Here is a 25,971-nt window from a genome sequence, read left to right as displayed (position 1 = left end):
CTGATGTGCACAACATATGATCTTCACTCCATCAGGCATGATCTACTACTAATCACTAAATGTCCTTTAACAGTAAAATTTATCTGACCCAACTGTTATGAAGTTGTCAAATAAACGTTTGACCACAAGGCTGCTTTTGCATTTCAATGCTTATCTTCATCCTATTCAATTCTATCCAACATTAAGTTTTTACTGCTCCGTCAGGAATATACGAACCCAAGGCTAGACTACCTATTTGAAACACTTAGGGCTAGTGGCCATTCATTTGCACCTGAGTGACATTATGTGAGTGATAAACCCAATCCATTCCTAGGATATAAACCCTTATGGGCCTCATCCAGCGGGAAGGACTTAGCTCACCGGACCACCAGACATCCGTTTAGTCATGTGGTTATTATTCAATATAGTAAACTGAACTGTTTCCTGGACTAAGTGAAACCATTTAGTTTGTCACTGCAGTCACCTGAAAGCAGTGCTACTTTGAGTGCATGGTTGGCAAAACTATAGGATCTCATAAAGTAAATGATTCATATCTTACTGAAAATAACTCCTAAAAGTATACTACATTACATATTACTTACCTGATGAAAACAGCTACTGCACAGTACTCAATTAATACAGATCGCTAAAACAGATTCTCACACAAGTATAATCAAAATGTCATAAAATAAGTCATGAATCACAGAAACTAGTGTAAAAGTATTCTTTTACCATCAAAAGTTCACAACACAATTCACTGTCCAGCCATGCAGCTGGGATGTGTAGTTACAATGAGAAAGATCACTATTGTACAGATTTAGGCACAAAGCACCTGCCCTTAACAGAGTGGATAGCATTCTATCTGCCAGTAAGTATCCCATTGTATTAACTCCTTTCATTCAGTAACATCTTATATTTTATTCTAACTACGTACCTTTGAATTATATTACGGTACTGTACTCAGCTGTGCTAAGACTTCTCACAGTGAAGGTACTGGAAACAATCTCCATTTTTTCTCATCAGTACAATGATTTGCAGTAAATTTTAATTATTCTGCCTTGGAAAGATTATATTTAATGTAGAGGACAAATTAAAACTGAAGGGGTTAACACTGTGGACAACCCTTTAACTAAGTACTATGCCACTGTAGTATCTAATGGACGGACTTTATCCTGGAATACACTCTGGACAGATTTAAATATGATCTTAACCTGTTCAATCTACAATACTGTATATGTTGCTGTTTTATTCTTGCTGTCTCAAGGTGATGTTTTAAGTAGCTCAGGAGAAATTATTACAAATGAAGGAGTTAGATTTAGCTTCCATTAATTCTTTTGCTACTTGATGCTTTCCTAAACTTTACGGAATCACCCGGTATAAGCAAGAAATAATAAAATATATCCCTCCTCTGAAGATGTAAATTTCATCTCTACTGTATTGCCTCCTTTAGCTTCTGGAGTCGATGCTGAACTAACTGGAGGTCTTGGAGACGCTGAGGGGTTGTGACACAGGCCGAGGATAAACTTCCAAACGTACTGCCGTGGCTGGCGGAAGTGTCAGAGGCAGGACCAAGGAGATCGGTTGAGCTGCTGAAAGTTTGCTTCAGTTTAGGGTCAAGGTTAAGGAAAGGGGTATCACTCAGGTCAGCTGTACTGGACTTAGCTTCTCTTACAAAGGAGGGTTGCAGAGGAAGGGACATGGGAGGACTGAAGTTACTGATGAAGTTGAATGCCTTGGTCTTGCCTGGTGTCTTGCTCTCTAAGATGGCAGTGAAGTCTTTCCAAATTTCCATATAGTCACCTGCCTCCCCAGCTACATTCTCAGTTCCACCCTCACTCCTCCTTCCATCTGGACTCTTGGCTACTTTCCTAGGTATCTCCTCCATCTCTGAACTTGCAACTATTTCACTCTGCTGATCCATATGCTCTTTAAACACCTCTCTCATCTGGCCAGGAGATATTTCTGGGAACTGAGGGTTGAACGATACATCCTGAAGCTTGATGCCCCTGAGACCTGGAGGTGACGATGAGGTGTTTTCCTTGTCTTGGTCTTGGAATGTCGTCCATGGGTACTTCCTCTTCTGCCCAGATGGAGGAGAGGAGAAGCTACCAGCTACTGAGGTTAAGGTCTCCAGGATACCTAAGAGAAACATTCATCAACATCAACATCATCATCATCATCATCATCATCATCATCATCTTTCCTACTGAAGGTAAGATCTAGAAAACATTATGCATAAAAAAATAAATAGCACAGTATAAATTTACTGATCTAGGTAAGTAAAGGAAATGAAGTGAGAAAGTAAATCAAATCTATTATTTTAGCCCCATCAGTACAATAAAGACCCTTCAGTTTCATTACTGCTGCCAGACAGTTTTAAACACAGGAGAAAACCTTCGTGGTGAAAGAGTTAGAAACAGTCGTCTGCAACTCCAACGGTAAGATGTGCGTTATACTCATAACTCACTGCTAAAGCTCGATGACAGTCAATACAGAGTCCCATGTAGTACAGTATCATCATCATCATCTGGACCTCTTTCCCACCTTAGGGCAGGGTCAAAATACTAAGTCACTGTATGAATTCAAAAATGATAATATGGTTGCAACTAGTGCTACAGCCATCACAATTCATACTGACCTGAGAGATGATGTGTGAGGGACTGGTGTGAGGGTGAGGGTGAAGGTGGACTGGAGTGTTGAGCAATCAGTTCGGACACATCAGCCATGTTGGAAACATCTCTCTTTACAGCTTCAGTTCCTGGTTCACATTTATCACCTGGTGAAGTATATTGACAATAATATAACATACAACAGTCATATATAATACCAAGTACCTGTACCTATATCTGAATACCATATGGCCATTTATGTGACAAAGCAGTTAAAAAATAAATAAATAAAATACAGTAATATTAAACTTTAATAGCTGGACAAGTGCAATAATTAACACTCTAAATCAGGTGATGTATTCTACTGGTTTATAGATTCTCAATGGCCCTGACAAATTTGTTCATTTGAGGGGATATTATTTTGTGGTGGAGGAGCCAGTAAAAGATAAATATAACCACTGTTACATTTCTCATATACTGAAAAAAGTAATACCAATAACCGTCTCAAGGTTGTTAAAAAAAATGTCATCAGACTAAAGAATTAACACATCAACAGAAACAGAACAGATATACAGTAAACACTACCCACTTTTGAATTTATATAACCTTTACTACAAAAAAACTGTTCAGTACATTACAAAACAACTAGCTTCTGACAATAAGGTTCCATAATATGTTGACCATTTTGGTTTATAAATTAATACATTCTGCTCCCAGTCACACTTGGGCAGTATTTTCCCCTTTATGGAACAGTAGACTAATACAAGAAGGGAGATCAAGGGTAGGTTTTCATGCTGTTTATTTGTTTCATTTCATTTTCTTTATAAAATCTCCCATGTGTTTGCATGCATTGGCCTTGATCACCTACTGGCGGTTCTCCACACTGCTCGATTTCTAGCAGCCTCTATATTCAGTACCTTATCTCTGAGGTCACATTCTATGACCACATCCCAGATCTTTTCAGTCTACCTGTAGCAGCTCTACCCTCAACATTCATACCTCTCATCCCCTGCACCCAGCTGTCATCTTCCATCCTCTCCACAAGCCCAAACCATCTCAATTTATTTTCATTAAATCCATAATACACACATAGCTCTCATCCTGCATCCTCTCCACATACCCAGACCATGTCAATCTACCCTTTTCATCACATCAATAATACTGTACATTCATGTCCCATCCTTCCTCTCAACTCTTTATTTGCATTTCTAACCCCCCTTGGCCTGTCATTCAAGGATGCACTACACATCCATCAGATCATTCCCATCTCTGTGCACTGATATACTGCATTAGCCCTGTTGCCCTAATATTATTTCTCAGGTGCTCCGTCATCTGGGAGGTAGGAGACTTGAACCATATGTGTTCCATAAGGGTCTACTTCTGAGAGGTGGTTGCAGTCTGTAGCTCATGTACTGCCACTCAAGGATGTAATTATTCTCATCACTAACAATGTACCCACCTAAGTGATGGGATGGGGTAGGATCCATAAACAACAGAGGAGGAAGCATAACACTATGAGTCATATCACACAGCATGCCCAGTAGTCAATGTTAAGGCAAGTAAATGAAAGCATCAATAGAGGAATTAAAGATGAATGATAACAGTTGGGATTTAAACTAACTAATAATAATAATAATGATAATAATTCAGTCATTCTATCATCATCTAATCTTATGTTGCCCCATGAGGAGCATAAGAGCCCAGGGTTAGGCAAGTTGGTCCTGACATTTAAGATGAGAGTGACCAGCCTCACTCATTGCTGAGCTGCATTATGAGCAATAAACCCCAACCACCCCTTGGATATAAACCTGCACAAGCTCAATCTGATCAGAGCATCTTAATTAGCCTCACTCATTGTTGAGTTGCATTATGAGAGCAATAAACCCCAACCACCTCTTGGATATAAACCTGCACAAGCTCAATCTGATTAGAGCATCTTAATTACCCACTAAACCAACGGGTGCCATAATTTGGTTATATGGTTACCACCCAGTGTAGTAAATGGCTTCCTGGTGTACAGGAAATCATTTGGCTTGTTACTCAGTGTAGAGTCACCTGCAGACAGAAGGAAGAGGAAAGAATGAAGGAAAGAAAGACAGAAGAGGAAGGAAGAGAGGAAAGGGCAATCACCCAAGAGCAGCACTACATCGAGTGAGTGGATGGTGAGCACAATAATAATAATAATATGGTAATCATCATCATCATCATCATCCAGACCTCCTTTCTCATCCCAGGACAGGGTGAGGAGTAGCAACATCAAGACAGTCCAAGTCTGCCCACTTCAATGGGCCAAGCTTCCATTCACTCATCATTTATGCCCTCAGAATCCTGGTTCTATCTGATACACCAAAAACTTTCACCACATTCTGTAGCTTCACATAAACTGATAGAGTCAATAGAGTCAATCTGAATGCTTCCATGTTAAAAAAGGGTACCAAATCCCTGATCATGCACTTCTCACAACATTCATCCAGCCAGTTCGATCTCGTCAGTCCCCTAGCCTCACTGACTTCCATACTTCTCTTCCTCACACATTCATCCAGCATATCCCTCCACCTTCTCCTTGGCCAACCTTGCCTCCTCCCTCCTTCAAATTTGCTCAGATATACTGTACCTTTTTCACCACTCTATGATAATAAAAATAATCCATCATCCATCATCATCCCATCCTACATTGCCCCACGAGAAGCGTAGGAGCCCGGGGCTAGGCACGTTGGTCCTGACATTCAAGATGAGAGTAACCAGCCTCGCTCATCCCTCAGTGCCATTACGTGAGCAATAAACTCCAACCATTCCTTGGATATAAATCTTCTCCGGCTCAATCCGATTGGAGCGCCATAATTATCCACTAAACCACCAGCACCAAAATTTGGTTATATGGTTACCACCCAGCAGAGTAAATGGTTTCCCGGCGTACAGGAAACCATTTGGCTTGTTGCTCAGTGTAGAGTCATCCACAGGCAGAAGGAAGAAGAAAGAATGAAGGAAATAAAGACAGGAGAGGAAGTGTAAAGTCACCCGTAGGAAGAAGGATGAGGAAAGAATGAAGGAAAGAAAGACATAAGATGATGGAAGGAAAGAAGGATGGAGCAGAGGAAAAGGCAGGCACCTGAGAGCTACACTACATCGAGTGAGTGGATGGTGAGCGCCCCCACCTACCACAAAATAATGATGACCATAATAACTCCTTACAGGATTAAGGTGTCTTGTTATAGATAGACAATCTGGTCATTTGCTTCTCAAAAGTGCCAACTCTTCCTAAGGAATTCACTAGTGCTTGGCACTCATTTACTCTTACAATTACAAGAACTGTGACATCACTCACATAGATTAGACTTCGTCATCAAAAAAATGACAGCATGGAATATCAATTACTTTGCAATGTTCTTCCTGTTGTTGTGACCCTCAGATCACTTGGATGCAAACCTGTTGGTGCTGATTCCTCATTTTAAACTTCCCATCATCATCTTTTCAAGGGAAAGGAGGGGAGCTGAGGAACAATTGAGTAACTGTATAACCAGGCAGTATATTTTAATGGTTAAATTGGTGCCATCACATAATGGTATCCCTCTTCAGCCCCACTCCACAATAATAAAACAAAATGTTTACCTTTCTCCGCTGATTCCTGTCTTACAGTCAGAGCCCCAGTTGGATCCAAGTTGATGTCCTTTACCTGCACAAAAATTATATAGCAGGATTACTGAATGGAGCAGACTATATAAAACAAGTTAAAAGTCATCCAAAACAGTAACTGGCTAAATACTGAAATAACAATTTACCTCTCACTGACCGAAACTATTTGATTTTCCTTTCTTAAAGGAAAATCTTATCCATCTGTTTATTATGTGATACTTCAAACTGTAAGACAAAAGGACCTCTAGCCATTTGTTCTTATACACAATGAACTCCTCTTCCCATATTTCATCACCCCGAACATGCAGTACCATACACCACAACCTTCTTTAGCCTACCTCTTATTCTCCTCTCAGCCACCCCACTCATTATCCCTCCTTTCCTTCTTTCACCTTAACTTCACTCAGATTTTCATCCTCTGCCAGCTCATCTCATGAACAGGTAGTTCAACAGTAGATACTATAAGATAATGCTACAGCTCTACCTCCTTTCCATAACACTTCTTCATGACTAGCATCATATTCTAGTGTTAAATATTGTTACAACTGAAAACTCATGATGCACATATGGCAATTTTTGACTCTTACAGTAAGGTGAGTATAGTCAATGTTTCACTGTCCAATTACTCCACATAGCAAAGACACCTCAAAGAACTTCCTTATGCATCCCACCACATCTACCTCCACTCTTCTTGAGATGTGGGCACCATCCAGCCCTCTTAACCCGCCCCATCCTGACCACTTTTCCACCACTGACTCCCCCGATCCCGACCATTTTAGGAAAAAAATTTTTTTGGTTCAAACCTTGCTTTTGGTGAGAAACATCAAAAATTCATAGAGAAATCACTCACCTGAAGTTTAAAATACTCCATACAGGTAGGAGTACCTCCTTACCTTACTGGGTTTTCTATCAGGCTGGCATCAAAGAAAATGAGTTCTATGGGAGGATAACTATTTCACACCACTCATAAACAGTATTTATTTATTTACTTGGTACGAATTTATATGTAGTACGAGAGTATATTGGTTTTCAAGCAGTAATATAGGCATTATAAGCATTGTTTCACTCACTAATACCTGACCTTTTTTTGCCACATTACCTGATCATCATTTCTAACTGTTTCTTCCTCTAAGTTTGTCCTCCACATTGTCATTGATTGGGGAATCACTCTGGCCCTGAATTTCGTACCATGGAATGACATGGCTATACTGGACAGGTCACTGATAACAGGTGAATTGCTGAGACAATGGCATGCAGGGGGGGGGAGGAGGTCATGCTGGGTAAGGCATTGTCCCTGCCTGGGATCTTGTAGAGGAAGGTGTCATGTGTATACGTACCAAAAGTCACTCGCGAAAATTGAAAATTGTGCAAATTAGGGACCTTGCAATTTTTTCGCGTTTATGTACGTCAACGGGATTGGCAGTGACAAAACGTGTGGACGTTAAAGAACGTCGACGGGACGCAGCGGGTTAAGCTACCAGAAGAGGCTGGATGACTCCGTCGCTGATGCCTGTCCAGAATGCAACACAGCATCCCATACTATTAAGCACATTATAGAAGACTGCATTGCACACAATCACCTACGCCAACAACACAACATACACTCTTTGAGAGCTCTGTGGGAAAGCCCGGTCTCGGCCATGGCCTTCCTAAGGGACTCGGGTCTGTTCGGCCAGACTGCCTAGGGAACAACTACTACTACTACTACTACCTCCACTCTTCATTTCATAAACACTGGTTTGTCTATCTTGCCAGGTGTAAAAAAAAAAAAAAGCCAACATCCCATAGCCAATCCAGCTCTTACTTTAGTGTTACAGTAACTTCCACTCTTCAGTGCATACAAGTTGCTACTCACAAAGACTCTGAAGCAAAAATTATGTAAGAGAATTAACCTTTTACTTCAATTATCATTTTATGTCATTTCTGCTACCTGGATGAGATTATCCAGACTGGAGAGGTTAGAAACAGTTTTCATTAACCTTTATACCCATAAGTTATTCTTAATATATTTGTGGTGAGGTAACTAACAAACACAGACCAAAAAAAATCACATCACACTGAAAGGGTTTATCTTACCATAAGGCTACTCTAAGCCCCTTCATTGACAGCACTAAGTATTTCTCAATTTATTCTTCAAACTTTTAGATGATTTAAACTGGCTTCAGAGGGATCTTTCAAACTGAAGGGATTAGATGCAGCCTTTAGTCATCTCTTCACTTCTTGGGTGCCATCGTAAACTAGGTAAAACTGTTTAGAAATGACAAGAATATACTGTAAGATACATTAATCGATTCAAGATAAGGTGCTAACAGAATAGAGTACTAGCCTTGAGCATGAGACTCCTCCTTGTGGCATGAGATGATGATGCTGCGAGTAGGTTGGTGGAGCGACTGAGGAAGCGGGTGATGTCCATGCTGGTCTCCCATGCTATGCTCTCACCACCTCCTGCACCAGCCCCATACATAGACATCTCACCTGTCATAGTACATAAAGGGTTGGTAGACGGTATTATCCATTCACAGTTAGCACGCGTTGTTATATAAACAGTTACTGTTGTTGTTCTGGCCCTACACCCATCTGGATATAAACTCAATGGACTACTAGCTGAAGTTTCCCTCCTCCTACAGTCCACCATCCTCTCTGGGAGATAGGGATGGAGGTGAGGGATATTTGTATGACCAGGCAGTGGGGCCATCCAATTACAGTATATATATTAATTCCACCACATGAAGGCATCCCTCCCCAGCACTATAAATACTGCATATTCTTGCTATATGATGTTTTTTTCTATGCTCTTCTTTGCAAGAAAATTGTTCATTTAATTTTTTTGCTACCCATACAGCAGACTTGCCAATTTCTCCTTTGCAGTACTCACTGTATTGAACACTGTAGCATTTTGAAAAACACCCCCAACAGTTACAACAAGGACTATTTGTTTACAATGTCCAAGAACTGAGGTATTTTCATTTGTCATTGCTGAGTAACTACTTGTATCCTCTTACAAGCAGAACATAATAATATTATACTGGTGCTGATATATTACGGTACATACAATTACCAGTTTCTTTAAAGTACAAAAACAACCTGAGAAGTGCCCTACATCATATTGTATCGTTTATAAAGCCTACAATATGCTTGCGTGCACCAGCCTTGGTCATCTAATGGCAAAATGACAAAAATGAAAGCCCTGTATTGGGTAAAGTAATAATTTGAAGGAAAAAAAAAAAATCACTCAATCACAGTACAGTATAATCATTTTAAAATATTAACTGAAGAAACATTTCACACTTTAGCCTTTTCACTACCAATGAATTGGCCTATTTTTCTTTTTAATTCTGTCCACCCAATGATATAATTATTTCTACTCCAGAATGAGCTATCACAGTTCGCAGGTCAGAAACAGTCTGCAATAGCACATTCAATATAACAACATTTATTTTTGCGTCCAAGAACAATTTGGTCCACCTCAAAGAAGGCCTCTCATACTGAAGGGATTATACTGAGCAAACACTTGAAACCCTAACCTCAGAGATTCCTACTACTGTCATGCAATTACATGCATATTCAGCTTTTTAAATTCCAGGGTTCAGATAGGTTTGATACAGCATTAATCCCTTTCCTGCTAACATCATTCTGTCTATCTATCTATCTATATACCTAGGCTGCTTCCCCCAAGGAAAGGGAGGTAGCCAAGACAGGACGACTCACTCTCCATTTACTCATCCATTCAAACACATTTATTCGCATCTTAGCCCCAAAGGGGAGAACGGACAGATCCTCACTGCACCACACCGCACAAGGTTCAACTGCGCAATGCAATCAGTGACATCCGCAGCAGGGCCCGACAGCAGAACTGGTTTACCCCTGCCACATCATTATAGACCCATCCCCTTACCCGCACCTGACCTGACTAGCTGATCAGACCAAATGCGGGAGAATATCCCCTAAAGGCTGCGTCATCACTTATTCATTCACAATTTCTCTCCATTTATTTCTGTCATGCACAGCCACCCTTCCTTGCTCAACAGACATCCCTCTTGCATCCAGCGCTCTCTTCACACTGTCCATCCATCCTATTCGTGGTCTTCCTCTCAGCCTTACACCTCTCACATCAGATCTAGTTATCTTTTTCACCAATCGCTCATTATCCATTCTCTCCATATGCCCAAACCATTGCAACACCCTCTGCTCAACTCTACCAGCCATCTCCCGAACAACTCCAGTTCTCCTTCACACTTCATCATTTCGCACTCGATCCATACGCGTCACTCCACACATACTCCTCAGACATCTCATCTCCATTACATTCAAACTTTTCCTCTCTGCTACACCCATATTCCATGTTTCAGCCCCATATAATGCAGTCGGTACCACAACACCCTCATACAGCCTTCTCTTTACATCCATTCTAAGCGAACGACATTTAAACACTTTTTTCATTCCTCCCAGCACCTTTCCTACTTCATTTATTCTAAACTTCACTTCTGCATCTATTCTTCCATCCACAGCAACATGTGACCCTAGATATTTAAAACAATCTACCTCCACAAGCAACTCACCATTCAAAACTATATTCATCCCCCTACCATCTATCAACCTCGTACACTTCATCACTTTACTCTTATTCTCATTTACTTTCAATTTCCTCCTTTCACACACCCTTCCAAACTCCTCTACCAACTGTCTCAATCTCTCCTCTGAATCAGCCACCAGTGCAGTATCATCTGCAAACAGCAGCTGCTTCAGATTCCACTCTCCTCCATCAACATTTACCAGACTCAGACCACCTAAAACTCTTGCATTCACCTCCCTTACAACACCATCCATGTAAATATTAAACAACCAAGGCGACATCACACATCCCTGTCGCAGCCCCACTCTCACGGGAAACTATCACTCAATGCATTTCCCACTCTTACACACGCTCTACTATTTACATAAAAACTTTTCACCCCTTTTAGTAACCTACCATCAAGTCCATACAATCTTAAAACAGTCCACAAAGCCTCCCTATCAATTCTATCATACGCTTTCTCTAAATCCATAAATGCCCAAAATACATCCTTGCCTTTCGCTAAATACTTTTCACACACTTGTCTCACAGCAAACACTTGATCAACGCATCCCCTCCCTCTCCTAAAGCCACACTGCTCATCACTAATCACTCCCTCTGTACCCTCTCTAACTCTCATAATTAACACTCTACCATACACCTTACCTACAACACTCAACAGACTTATACCCCTAAAGCTAGTACATTCATACTTATCACCCTTGCCTTTATACAACGGGACCACACAAGCACTTGCCCAGTCAATTGGCACCATACCTTTCTCAAAGCACACATTCAACAATCTTACTAACCAGTCAACAATAGTCACTCCACCACCCTTCAGGCATTCCACAGCACACCCATCCATACCTGCAGCTTTCCCTGTTTTCATCTCCTTTACTGCCTTCTCCACTTCCTCCTTCGTGATCAAAGAATCATTCAACTCTCCCAACACATTTATTCCTTGCACCCTTCCATCCGCCACAATCTCAGCCACCCTTTCCTCCTCTACATTTAACAATCTTTCAAAATACTCTGCCCATCTCTTCCTTACTGCATCCATCTCAATTAACATCCTTCCATCCTCTGCTTTTACTCGTTCTTCCTTCCCGGACTCTCCCTTTCGCACCCTTTTCACCTCCTTCCAAAACATTTTCTTATTCTGTTGAAAATTCTCTGTCAGCCGCATACCCCACCTCTCATCTGCTGCCACTTTAGCATCACGCACAGCCCTTCTCGCTCTATTCCTCTTTTCCTTATACCTTTCATATGACATCTCATCCTTCCTCTGCAGCCACACTTCATATGCAGAATCACATAAAACAAAATATTACATAATCATAGTAAAAGGTTAACAGATGCTACATGAACACTTACATAAACACTATCTATCATCCAAACTTTTTTGTTTCCCCATTAGAAACCTAGAGACCTGAGGCGGGACTATTCAGTCCTGACGTTTAAGGTGAGGGTGACTATTTACCAGCCTCTGACTGGAACTGTGTAAGCAACAAACCCCAATCACCCCTTGGATGCAAAACAATTAAGGACCACATCCAGTTGGAGAGCCTTAACTCACTACACCACCAGATGCATATCGGGTTATAAGGCTTTCATCCAACATCATAAATGGTTTCCTGGGTACAGGTTGTTAAATGCACACAAACAACAATCATTGCCTCATTTCATTTAAACACTCCAACATGCTTGCATGCATCAGTCTTGGACACTTAATGATGGCATTTCATTATGCTTGACCCCTGCAGCCTCCCAATTCTATAGTTGGAAAAATAAAAGGCAGAGACACAGTAGAGGCCCTGCGTGCATAGCCTCGAGCCCAGACAAGAGAATGCTGAAAGGGCCCATGCCACAACTCTTTGACAGTCCACCACTAGGCATGTGGGGCAAAGTTTTTCAGTTGTATGCTCTTGCTGGTGCCAATCCCCATGTCATAGTAGCATACATTGCATGGTGTGTTAGGTGCATGTCATGCAGTGATCCATACAGTTAGAAAAATGTGTTTGGGAGTGCATGTTTGTCTACTCTCTGTGTCACTGACACTCTGAAACAAGATCAGCAAATGGGGATGGTCAGGAGCTAGTAAAAACAAAATTTTCAGATACATTACCAGTGAGGCTAGCATTCCCGGCAAATGGCCTCAGTTCTCCAAGCTTGGAAGTCGACCGCAGAGACCTCCGAAGTGGCCTGGGGTGGGGGGCCGGAGAGGGGCGAGGGGATGGGTGAGGGGGTGGCCGCAAGGCTGGCCGAGGAGTGGTGGGGGCGGGGGTGAGAGTAGCTAGGTCCAGGGGGATGTCCTTGATGTTTGATGTCAGCAGTTGGTCACGCTCACACTCTGGGGATGCACACATTATACATCACCTGATAATGTAGTAAATCAAGGCAACAAATGCAACACTGTGTTAACTTGTATACTGTACGGTGCTCATATAACCACTGTGAATCATGGACATATTAACAAAATTTTTACTTTAGAATACTCTCACTTATCATTTTCTACAGTTCTGACCTTTCCTCCTGGGACAGTAAAGATAATGGTAACAGCCAAACTAGGACACACTACAGTATATGGTATAAATAGCAAAGTATTGTATGTAATATCTTGCTGGAAGTTTATCTATAAGTTACTCTGATCAATATTAAACCAAAACACTGCCTTGGAAGAAACAGCTATGCCCACATTTAATAAACCTGGTTATATTAATTAGAAGATTTAAAAGATTCAGGCCAATCTGGACCCTCTTCTAGTATGAATGAAGATGGAATGTTGAACATATATTGTAATCTATATTGCAAAATGAGAAGAGAGAATGAGAGGAGGTGGGGAGGATGAGGAGAAGCAAGAAAGGAAGGGCAGCAAGATGGATGGGGAGGGATAAGGGAGGTAGAGAGGATGAAGAGGGAGAAGGGAGACAAGGATGGAGGGAAGTACTGGGATCCGGTGTAGAAAAGATGGGGAGATAAACAAGAAGGGTAGAGAAGTGTCGTACTAGTTAGCTTGGGTGGTAGGCAGCTTCCCTGGATCTCCTCACTGCGAGTCTGTTCAATCAGTTCTTCATAGCTAGGGTTGAGAGAGTGAGAGAGGCGTGACAGCAGGGTGAGACACAGCTGCACACGCTTCAGGAGACTGCGGTGACGAGAGAGGTCCGTGGGTGCAGCAAACAAGGAAGACAACTTGATTTTCACCTCCTGTACAGCTGAACATGCACAAATAAAAAGAGGTGAGAGAAGACAAAAGTAATATCGTTAGTGTCATTGTTGCCACCATTAATATCATCCTAATCCTAATTCTCTTAAAAGTTAAAGTAAGTTAGGATCCACATACACACACACACACACAAAAAGGGAGAGAGAGGAAAGTTCAACAGCAGGAGAACTTACATTAAACTTAGTGAAATAAGCCATCTATCATTCACACATCAGCAAATGCTTTGAAATCTTGCCCCCCACCTAAATTTACCCATTTGTGTCAAATTCTTGCATCTGTCATTCAATGAGAAAGCAACTGCAGCCACACTCATTAGAACACACACATGGTGGTGAAACAGGAGGTGATGGGCAAGTGGTTACAGATGAAGTCTGTTGTCTGAAAGGAAGCAAGTTCAATTCCAAGTTCAAGCAAGGACTAGTTTGAATTTTACTAACACAGTCTTGACAGTCTATAAGACCACTGTCATGGTATAGAAATACCCCTGCAAATAGCAGCACACCATACTTGAATAAAACAATCATGGTGTGTTGTTGTAACTGCTAAATTCCAGTCTGTCTGGCTGAACAGACCTATCAACCACAGGTAAACAACTGCTTCTGTAGTTCTCTCCTACAGATACAGTACAGCACATACACCATGCAGGGATCCAGCTCCTCCCCTGTGGTAGACAGCACCTTATTAGGGTCAAGCCAGAGCACTTCCCATAATGAGGTGCAGGGAAATATGAGGAGGTTTGTTCCTGGGTGCACACAAAGGCTGCTCCACCCAGGGTGCATAGTGCCATCATGTGTAGGCTCCTCATCAGTACCAGCCATGGTATGTATACAACAATGAATGGTGGGCCTTTGTGCCAAATTGATTGCAAGTGAAGGAATATGGCTTGCTCATGGACTGCTGGACCTTAGGGAATAGGAAGTCAAGTGTATGCCCGAAATCAGACACACAGACACACATAACACAAGGCTTCAAAATCTTGGCTCCTTCTTCTAACTAAAACCTACTCACCTTTAAGCAGATCTTGAACCTGTTCATCAGTTAGGAATCTCCCACTGCCATCCTGACTACACTGACTGTGGTGTAGGTGTACGACTCGAGATGTCAGCGCCATCACCAATGCTGCCTGTTGCCCCACCCACTCCATGTCCTGGGTGTACAGTCCCTCCCTCAGCTCTGCCCACATACGATGCACCTCCTGTTGAGTCACCTGCAGCAAAAGGTGTCACTGTACTGCAACTCCTACAAGATACATTTATGTCTTTATTCTCATCTGTAATATACAAAGAATCACTGTATTACACCTACCCTCATATATAAAATTCTCAATATGTGACCTTCTATTTACCTGTCTTGTTATCAACACAACAATATCATCCACACATAAAAATGATACCATGCTTCCTCATATGGAATCTGCATACTGAGGTCGCATGTGATACAGATGATGCTTTCTAAGGACTGGAAGCTAAACCACATGACAGAACCAGTTAATTATTTTTCAACAATTGCTGGAAGCTGCATTACTGAAAAATTGCCTCCTGAAGTTCCATTCCTATCTATATAGGTGATTTTCCAATTTCCTCATTTGTAGGTTACCACCAGTGCGATACAAATGCAGTACTTTCGAGTACTGTAGTATATTAAGTATGATTATTAGACATCTTTCCATCCATCCATCCATCATCCAATCCTACGTTGCCCCATGAGGAGCGTAGGAGCCCGGGGCTAGGCAGTTGGTCCTGACATTTAAGATGAGAGTGACCAACTTCACTCATCCCCGAGTGGCATTACGTGAGCAATAAACCCCAACCATCCCTTGTATATAAACCTTCACCAGCTCAATCGGATTGGAGCACAATAATTACCCACTAAACCACCAGGCGCCAAAATTTGGTTATATGGTTACCACCCAGCGTAGTAAATAGTTTCCTGGTGTACAGGAAACCATTTGGTTTGTCACTCAGTGTAGAGTCACCCATAGGCAGAAGAAAGAGGAAAGAATGAAGGAATGAAAGACAGAAAAGGGAGTGTAAAGTCACCCATAAGCAGAAGGACAAGGAAAGAATGAAGGAAAGATAGAAAACGATGGAAGGAGAGAAGGATGGAGGAAAGGACAGGGCAGACACCCGAGAGCAGCACTACATTGAATGAGTGGATGGTGAGCGCCCCCACCTACCACTACATCTTTCCACTCTTGTTAAATATAAAGAAGAGAAGCTGAACAAACTGCGAAACATTAGTAAAGAAAACATTTTTTTTTTTTTGTTTCACCATCCGTAAATATTTACACACAATACTCAGAAAATGGCTTTGCTTTCTGAAGCATAAAATTCACATCAAACTGTCTACCAGCACAGAACTTAACAAGTTTGTTCACTGTCATTACATGAGTTATACATGGCACCAACCTGAATTTCAAGCAATACAAAATTACCTGACATACTGAAAGACAGTAGCAGGCAGTTGGCTATTACTGATCCAGGGAAATATTTCCATATGTGTGAAATATGGCTATATGCTTGGTACTTTCCTACAATATCAGCCACATTAGACAAAATTAGAGTGCAAGGTCAGACTGACAGTATTACAAATCTTATAACTATATACATCCAGTACTTCTATTTCCCTTTGACAGTTTCCAACAATTAAAAGGCTATTATTACAGTTGCTGGTTTTGGTACATGGTAAAGATTCCAAACCATAAAAAATCTAAGCTGTACCTTGGCCACCCGAGCCTGAAGGTTCTTTAATAGGAAACACAGCATCATTTTGAGTGAACATTTGTCTGAACCCCTGCAAGTCAATAAAACATATGCTTCTTACTCTTGCTATCACCATGCGATTGTATTCAGCTCTTAGAAGTCATCTTGTGGCAAAAGAAGTTACTGGATATAGTTTCTAATCTCTTCACAACCACACCTCTCTTAATGTGATTAAAATCTAGTGGTAGCAAGAATGAATTAGGGCACACCCTCATTTTATGACTGGGATGCATTTTTTAAAAAACTATTATTTATTAACCCTTTAACCGCAGGTGTCATTCCAGAATGACATTGCAAAAACTGGACCAAACCGCGGGTGTCATTCTCGAATGTTTGTGAATATTTTGAATACCCCGCGTTTTTTCCGTGCGCCAATTGTTTCAAGGGAGAGTAGCTATTAAGTTCTTTCACTCCAGCCGACCCCCACCTCCCTCCTCCCCCCCCTGGGGCCCCACCTCCCACCCCCTGGGCCCCCCACCCCACCCCGGACCAAACACGCATCAGTATCTGTCCAGCTGTGTGAGTGACAACACTGCTGATGTGGCAGTGAAGTCCAGGCAATTACAGTGCCTTTTACCTGCCTCAGTGAACACAGAGTGGGTGTTTATCGTATGTGCAGTGTTCATATATGTTTATAGTATTATTATCAGAATGAGGTTGGCATTTGGTAATGGTGTGTGAGCGAAAAATAGTGATTACAACACCGCTGAAAAGGCAGTGAAGTGCGGGCAATTACAGTGCCTTTTACCTGCCTCAGTGAACACAGAGTGGGTGTTTATCGTATGTGCAGTGTTCATATATGTTTGTAGTATTATTATCAGAATGAGGTTGGCATTTAGTAATGGTGTGTGAGCGAAAAATAGTGATTACAACACCACTGATGTGGCAGTGAAGTGCGGGTAATGACAGTGCCTTTTACCTGCCTCAGTGAACACAGAGTGGGTGTTTATTGTATGTGCAGTGTTCATATATGTTTATAGTATTATTATCAGAATGAGGTTGGCATTTGGTAATGGTGTATGAGCGAAGTTAATGGTGTGTGAGCGAACAATAGTGATTTTAGATCGCTCACTTCTAATGGCACTGCCCATCCAGTGATAGTCAACGAAATCATGAAACCCACATCATTGCAAAGCCGAAGGTTAGTACTTTCTAATGGTACCTTATTTTTCGCTCTAGATTTATTCTGTGCAGAGTTACTGAGAGTGACAGTGATATACAGTGATGCGACAGTGACGTGCTTTACCGATAACTGTATAATGGATAATGTAGTAATAAGGGATATTTTGCCTAGAAAAAAATGTAAATATTGGCCAGTATAATAAGTGATATTGTAATAAGAGAATCTGCGGCACTTGTGTAATTCTGCGGCACTTGTGTAATTCTGTGATGCGACAGTGACGCAATATAGTAATAAGTTCAGTGTAAATATAATGTATATTGCCCAGATTATATGTAAAATAATATTAGAAGTTAGAAATAATGAAAAGATCACCCGAAACGTCAGTGAACGGGTGACGCCGCAGTGAAGTGAGGCACAGCCGCAGTGAAGTGCGGGCGCAGCCGCAGTGAAGTGCCTTTTACCTACCTCAGTGAACACAGAGTGGGTGTTTATCGTATGTGCAGTGTTCATATATGTTTATATTACTATTATCAGAGAGTGGTTGGCATTTGGTACTGGTGTGTGGGGCGTAAAATAGTTATTTCACACCCCTCACTTCTAACGGCTCTGCCCGTCTGTGAAAGTCAACAAAGTCATGAAACCTACATCAATGGAAAGCTGAAGGTTAGTACTTTCTAATGGTACCTTATTTTTTTCTCTAGCTTTATTCTGTGCAGAGTTATTAAGGTTTAAAGGTTTGTTTACATTTGGCTGAAACCCCCGCGGGAGAGGACAGTCAGACCAAAACAATACCCGCGGTTAAAGGGTTAAATGATCTATCAATTGCCAGATGCCTTAGTCCCATAAGGGGTGGCCACACACAAATCACCTCCATGTCGCCCTGTCCCCCGCCATTTCACTGCCCTGCTCCTAGCTCACACTCCCCTCCCTCATATACCTCTCCACTCCATCCCTCCATCTCATCCTTGGCCTCCCCCTCCCTCTCCTCCCCTCCACTTCACTCACATACACTCTCCTTGTTAGTCTCTCATTCTCCATCCTCTCCACATGGCCAAACCACCTCAATGTGTTTCTCCTAATGCTTCCTACCAAATCCACATCCACACCACAATGCTCCTTCACTTCCTCATTTGTCAGTCTCTCTATGTGACTTCACATGTTCCTCTCAAATAACTCATTTCCACTGCTCACACTCTTGATTTCTGTCCCTCCAACATGATCCAAGCATCACTTCCATACATGATCTTAAAATAAATTTGGCACTGATGTGATTGTTTAAGTGTGAAAAATTATCTTAAAATAAGAAACCAGACAACATCACAATCATATATGCAACACAATCAAATATGCAAAAAACAATCATAAAAGGGAAAATGGCACAAAAGTGTTACAACAACAAAGGCAAAACATTCATATCTATCTATCTATCTATCTATAGCCTGACGCCCTAATCCCGCAAAGGGTGGCCGCAGACAAAACGCCTCCAAGTCACTCTGTCACCCACCATTTGACTACCCTCCCCCCAACTCACCCCCCCCTCCCTCATATACCTCTCAACTCCATCCCTCCACCTCATCCTCGGTCTACCTCTCCCTCTCCCTCCCTCCACCTCACCTACATACACCCTCTTAGTCAGTCTTTCATTCTCCATTCTCTTCACATGTCCAAACCACCTTAGTGTATTTCTCCTAATCTTCTCAACCACATCCACATCCACCCCACAGCGTTCCTTCACTTCTTCATTCATCAACCTGTCCCTCCACGTCACTCCACATGCTCCTCTCAAGTAACTCATTTCCACTGCTCTCACTCTTGACTTGTTCCCCTCTTGCAAGGTCCACGCTTCGCTTCCATACGTCAGGGTAAGGATTGCATTACTATCATGCAGTGACTTCTTAACTTCCATACTCACCTCCCTATTTCTCATCACTGCTTTCAGTGTACCAACAACCTTCCTTCCCTGCTGTACCCTTTCACGCACTTCATCCCCCAAAGTTCCATCCTTACTCACCTCACTACCCAAGTAATTGAATGCACTCACATTCTCCATATCCTCGCCATCCAACCTCACTGCACACTCTGTGACTTCATTCCTCTCAAACACCATAACTTTACTTTTGTTTACATTAACTTTCAGATTTCTCCTCTTACACACTGTCCCAAATTCATTCACTAAACCTTGCAACTCCCATTCATCTTCACTCAACAATACTGTATCATCAGCAAACAGCAACACCGGAAGCTTCCAACCTCCTTTACAACCCCATCCATGTATATATTAAACAGCCATGGAGACATCACACAACCCTGTTTCAGTCCCACATTGAGATCAAAGAACTCACTCAGCTCACCATCCACTCGCACCGTAGTCCTAGCTCCTTCGTACATATTCTTCACAGCACTCAACAACTTTCCCTCCACTCCATATATTCTTAATACCTTCCACATACTTTGCCTATCTATTCTGTCATAAGCTTTCTCCAAGTCCATGAAGGCAGCATACACTTTCTTTCCCTTCTCTAGATACTTCTCCACTAAACATCTTAGAACAAATATCTGATCTACTCACCCTTTTCCCTTCCTAAATCCACCTTGTTCTTCTCCAACTAGCTCCTCTGTCACACACCTAACCCAATCAATGAGTATTCTACCATATATTTTACCAGTCACACTAAGAAGGCAAATACCCCTATGGTTACCACATACTTCTCTCTCCCTTCTTCCTTTGTATAAAGGAACAATTATACCTGATTTCCAGTCCTCTGGAACCCTTCCCTCTTCCCAAGCCAATCTACACAACTTCCATATCCACTCCACAACAATCTCACCCCCATACCTAAGCATTTCACCACACACTCCATCAATTCCTGGGGCCTTTCCCAACTTAATCTTCTTCATCGCTTCCACTACTTCAGCCCTACTGATCTCTTCCTCCCTCCTCTCATCTCTTCTTCTCCCAGCCATTCCCCAACCACTTATACTCGCACTGCTCTCACTCTCTACATTCAACAAATCCTCAAAGTGCTCCTTCCATCTTCTCAATTTCTCTCTCTTCTCCACCAACAATCTATTATTCCTATCTTTCACTCCCCTACTATTTCCCCTTTCACACTGCCTTACTTTCTTTGCCTCCTTCCAAAACAATTTCTTACTCTCCCTCCATTTCACACTCAGATTCCTCTCAAACTCTTCATCCACTTTCTTCTTACTCTCCTTCACCAGTCTCTCAACCTCCCTTCTCCTGCTCACATATACCTCTCTCTTCTCTCTCATCTTCTCCCCTACCTCTACTCGCTAACCATTCACTATATGCCTTCTTCTTTTGTTCCACAGCTCGTTTCATCTCATCATTCCACCATGCTGTCCCTTGCATCTCCTCCTCACTCCACAAACCGCCTCACACGCTGCGCCTATCTCTTCCGTGAATATCTTACATACGTCTTCCACCCCTTCCATCTGCTCTAGCTCATACCTTCCCAATCATTCTTCCACTATGCTCTTATACTCTGTCATTTTCTCACTATCTTGCAATTTCTCCAATCTTCTCACAGGAGCTGCTTCGTCTCCTCAACCACTTTCTTTGCAGCTCTACCTTGGCCATCACTAAGTGATGGTCCGAGACTCCATTCCCCTACCCTCTCCACACTCTTGCATCCAACACTTGTCTTCTCATTCGCTGATCCACACACACGTAGTCTATCATTGCCTTTCGTTCAACAAGTTCACCATCCATCCTCCTCATTACTCTCCATGTATACCAGTGGATCATCTTATGACGAAAGTAGGTGTTGGCTATTGCCAACCCCTTACAAGCACAAATGTCCACCAAAGCACTTCCATTCCCATCTACTTCAGCTGGCACACCCCACTGACCAACCACTCCATCCACTCGTACATTCCCAACTTTGCCATTCATGTCTCCAATCAACAGCACTCTCTCGCTCCTCTCAAACTTGTCCATACATGCTTCTACTCTCGCCCAAAACTCATCTTTCACTCTTGCCACTCGATCCTCTGTCGGGGCACACGCACATACAATCGCCCATGCTTGTATACCTACTTTCATCCTCACCCATACAATCTTTGCACACACTGTTCCATACTCTTTTATATTCTCCTTCCACTTCTTGTTTATCATCAGACATACTCCCTCTCCTGCCCTCTCATTCTCATTGACTCCCGGACATATACCTAAACCACATTCCCATTCTCTCATCCTTTCACCTTTCCATTTAGTTTCAGTCAATCCACATATATGCACTTTTGCATCCTCAAGCACCTGAACAATCTCTCTCTCTTTCACTTCATCATTCACTCCTCTCACATTCCACGTTCCCACCCTAAGAATGTCCTTTGTCCGTTCCTTGGTCGTCAACGTATGGTCTGTCCGGGTCCGAGGCGCTTTATTCGCTTTTTTAGTTAGTTCTTTTTACGGGGTGGGGCACTAACCCACCACCAACCCTTTCAGTCGCCTCGTACGATAAGCAGGGATACTGGGGGAGTATTCTTGAAGCCCCCCTACCCACAGGGGGGGGTACTGTAATACAGTACTTTTTTTGCTGACTGTACAGCACAATACATATGTAAGAATACATCACCACAGGATACACTACCATGACGAATGCAGCTGGATCCATTATGGCGTCCAGACACTCGCCCAGCTGCACCACTGCCTCAGCCCAATGCTCAGCTAAAAGGCAGGCATGAGTGTGGCCGGGGGAGTGGCAAGAAGATGAGGAGGATTCAGTGGGAGGCTGGGCAGAGGTGTGGGTTAGAGAATGGGTGGAAGGCAAGGAGGAGGGTTTGGTGGTAGAGTGAGAGGTGTATACGACGGAGGACTTTATGAGTGAGTGAGAAGGGGCAGAGGACTGGGTGGAAGATGATGAAGAGGATGAGGCCGAAGCTTGAGGGAGGGAGGGTGAACAGGCAGCAGTGAAGATGGCTGGCACCAGACAGCCCTCAAGCCACTCCAGTATGCCCAGGCTGGTCTGTATCACACGCACCTCTGATGATTCAGAAGCGAGAAGGCAGGTTAATAATCATAAATTATCATCATCATGACCTCTCTTTCCCACTCAAGGATAGAAATATAAAAAGTAACAGCAAATCCCTTATTATCCCTTACAAGGTGCAGGGGCCTGAGGCTAAGATACTGTAGTCCAGAATATTTAAACGTAGAACTCCAACATGTATCATAAGCTGCTCCAAGGACTGTAACATATATTCAGTCAAGCTAAACAATGAATTTCCTGCATTTTGTTTTGGCACTTGTTATGTGAAGGCTAAAAACTGTACTAGACATTTACCTTGAAATTTGCACATTCATATATTAGCCTATCCATTTCTGTCTCATACCCATAAAACTGGTCTTTGATGAAAAAATCTGGAGGGAGTTCAGTGAATAATACTTAACATCAGGACAGTATAGCAGCTAAACCATGGCATATATGAACCTAAAAATTGCTACACCTAGACTTCATCATCTTCTCTGTGAGCTAGTATGAAAAGAAAAATAAATAAAATAAAAAATAAAGACTTGAAATTAATCAGTTTTTCACATCAGCAAAACAGTGGATTTTCCCAAGGCACAGTCTACTGGTTAAAGGTAAGTGCGTGTGAAGCTAGAGGCAGAAGGCTTTTTGACTTATCAGGTGGAGCCAGGACATTGTATAAACATTCCTCAAATACTTTCCAATCCCTGAAATCAGGTTGTGGACTGCAGGGGTAGGAAAACTTAAGCCTGCAGTCCATCGAGTTCACATTTCAGGTGAACATGGGGCTACTGCTGCTACTACTACTACTACTGCTACTACTACTACTACTACTACTACTACTACTACTACCCTTTCACTATAAGAAGTTTCCACAAAGCTGAATAAAACTGTCCTGATGCAGCATTAAAAAAAAATAAATATATAAAACACACACATACACACATATCGAACAGACAGGGTTAAAAATGCCACTTACTATTAGAATCAGCGGTACAAGCAATCGCAAGCACTCCTGCCTGAAAAATGCGGTCAACATGGAGATCAAAATCTGCAACCAGGGCATCAAAGGGACTCTCTTCTGTGTCAATGTCTTTTCTACAGTTAGATTCTTTGTCTGCTCTATTGTTTGTCTCTGTGATATTCTTTTCGGTTGTATCTCCTGTTTGTCTATTATTTGCCTCTCTGCTCTCACTATCAGCATCACTCCCCTTGCTATTATTTGGACTACTGCTGTCTGTTTCCCTCTCATGCATGTTCACGGCATCCATCAGCTTCTGCAGAGGGGCCTGGGGGAGTGCAAATATCTGGAATAGAAGATACCAGCAAAAAATATGTATGCTTTCCCTGGGCACAAAACCTATCAAAAATACAAAAATCAGCCAATTGCCACCACGTATTAAAGGTTTTAAAACATCTGGGAATGGGTCTGATTAAAAATACCATACTCATTCCTACTCAGTGCTACTATATAAAGCCTAGGCTTACCACATGTCTATCTGTATATCTATCTACTGCCAGACACCTTAATCCCATAAGAGGTGGCCATAAACAAATCAACTCCATGTCGCCCTGTCCCCCGCCATTTCACCGCCCCGCTCCCGTTTACACCCCCCTCTCTAATATACCTCTCCATTCCATCCCTCCATCTCATCTTTGGCCTCCCCCTCCCTCTCCCCCCCTCCACCTCACTCACATACACTCTCCTCATTAGTCTCTCACTCTCCATCCTCTCCACATGACCAAACCACCTCAGCGTGTTTCTCCTAACACTTCATATCACATCCACATCCACATCACAATGATCCTTCACTTCCTCATTTGTCAGTCTGTCTCTCTGTGTGACTCCACATGCTCCTCTCAAATAACTCATATCCACAGCTCTCACTCTTGACTTCTGTCCATCCAACAAGGTTCAAGCTTCACTTCCATACCTTAAGGCTGGTATCACAATACTGTCATATAGCAACTTTTTCTCTTCCATGCTCACTTCCCTGTTTCTTATCACTGCTTTCAAGGAACCAGCAACTTTTCTTCCTTGTACCCTTTCAAGCACTTCACCCTATAAACTTCCATCCTTACTCATCACACTACCCAAGTACTTAAATGCACTCACATTTTCCATTTCCTCACCATCCAACCTCACTGTACATTCACTTCCCTCGAAGACCATAATGTTACTCTTCCCTACATTCACCTTCAGATTCCATTTCTTACATACTCTTCCAAACTCATCCACCAAGCCTTGCAGCTCCCCTTTGTCTTCACTTAACAACATAGTATCATCTGCAAACAACAATACAGGGAGTTTCCAAACACTGCCCTTTCTCATTAGGGCCACTCCAACATCCACTGAACTACCTTGTATCTCTTTTTTAACCCCATCCATATACAGATTGAACAACCATGGAGACATGACACATCCCTGTTTCAATCCAACCTTCAAATAGAAATATTCACTCAGTTCACTATCCACATGCACTGCAGCCTTAGCACCCTCGTACATACTCTTCACGGCATTCAACAACTTCCCATCTACTCCATATATTCTTAATACCTTCCACAATCCTTGTCTATCCACCCTGTCATATGCTTTCTCCAAATCCATGATAGCTGCAAACAACTTCTTTCCCTTCTCTAGAAACTTTTCTACTAAAGATCTAAGAATGAATATCTGATCTACACAACCTCTTCCCTTCCCAAAGCCACCCTGTTCTTCTCAAATTATTTCCTCTGTTATTTCCCTAACTCTGTCAATAAGTATCCTACCATATACTTTTCCTATTACACTTAGAAGACAAATGCCCCTATGATTACCACATACAGTACTTCTTTTTCCCCACTTCCTTTGTACAGGGGTATAATTATACCTGACTTCCAATCCTCCAGGACTCTACCATCCTCCCAGGCCAATCTGCACATCTTCCACATCCATTCTCCTACTATCTCTCCCCGATGCGTCAGCATTTCACCACACACTCCGTCAATTCCTGAGGCTTTTCCCATTTTAACTTTCTTCATTGCTTCCACAACTTCCATCCTACTGATTTCTTCCTCTCTTCTCACATCCCTCTACCTCCCAGCCATTCCCCAGCC

The 25,971-nt window shown here is 42.3% G+C and overlaps 1 protein-coding gene across 1 annotated transcript in view; it reads right to left on the bottom strand.

Moving 5' to 3' along the window:
* Positions 1-1,408: 1,408 nt before the first annotated feature.
* LOC145390876 (uncharacterized) overlaps positions 1,409-25,971 on the bottom strand; it is a 52,393-nt gene continuing 27,830 nt past the window's right edge. The window contains exons 9-18 of the mRNA XM_080265618.1: positions 23,855-24,164; positions 22,813-22,889; positions 22,498-22,638; positions 15,008-15,206; positions 13,782-13,988; positions 12,902-13,126; positions 8,548-8,696; positions 6,198-6,261; positions 2,618-2,755; positions 1,409-2,118 (exon numbers count right to left, since the gene is read on the bottom strand). Coding sequence (XP_080121744.1) covers positions 1,409-2,118; positions 2,618-2,755; positions 6,198-6,261; positions 8,548-8,696; positions 12,902-13,126; positions 13,782-13,988; positions 15,008-15,206; positions 22,498-22,638; positions 22,813-22,889; positions 23,855-24,164 — 2,220 coding nt within the window. The remainder of the gene's footprint in view (positions 2,119-2,617; positions 2,756-6,197; positions 6,262-8,547; positions 8,697-12,901; positions 13,127-13,781; positions 13,989-15,007; positions 15,207-22,497; positions 22,639-22,812; positions 22,890-23,854; positions 24,165-25,971) is intronic.

The sequence above is a fragment of the Coenobita brevimanus genome, chromosome 2 (genome assembly GCF_032717465.1).
Source record: "Coenobita brevimanus isolate Jiangsu-jjx chromosome 2, ASM3271746v2, whole genome shotgun sequence".
Classification (NCBI taxonomy): Eukaryota; Metazoa; Arthropoda; class Malacostraca; order Decapoda; family Coenobitidae; genus Coenobita; species Coenobita brevimanus.
This window is presented reverse-complemented; position numbering and strand designations above follow the sequence as displayed.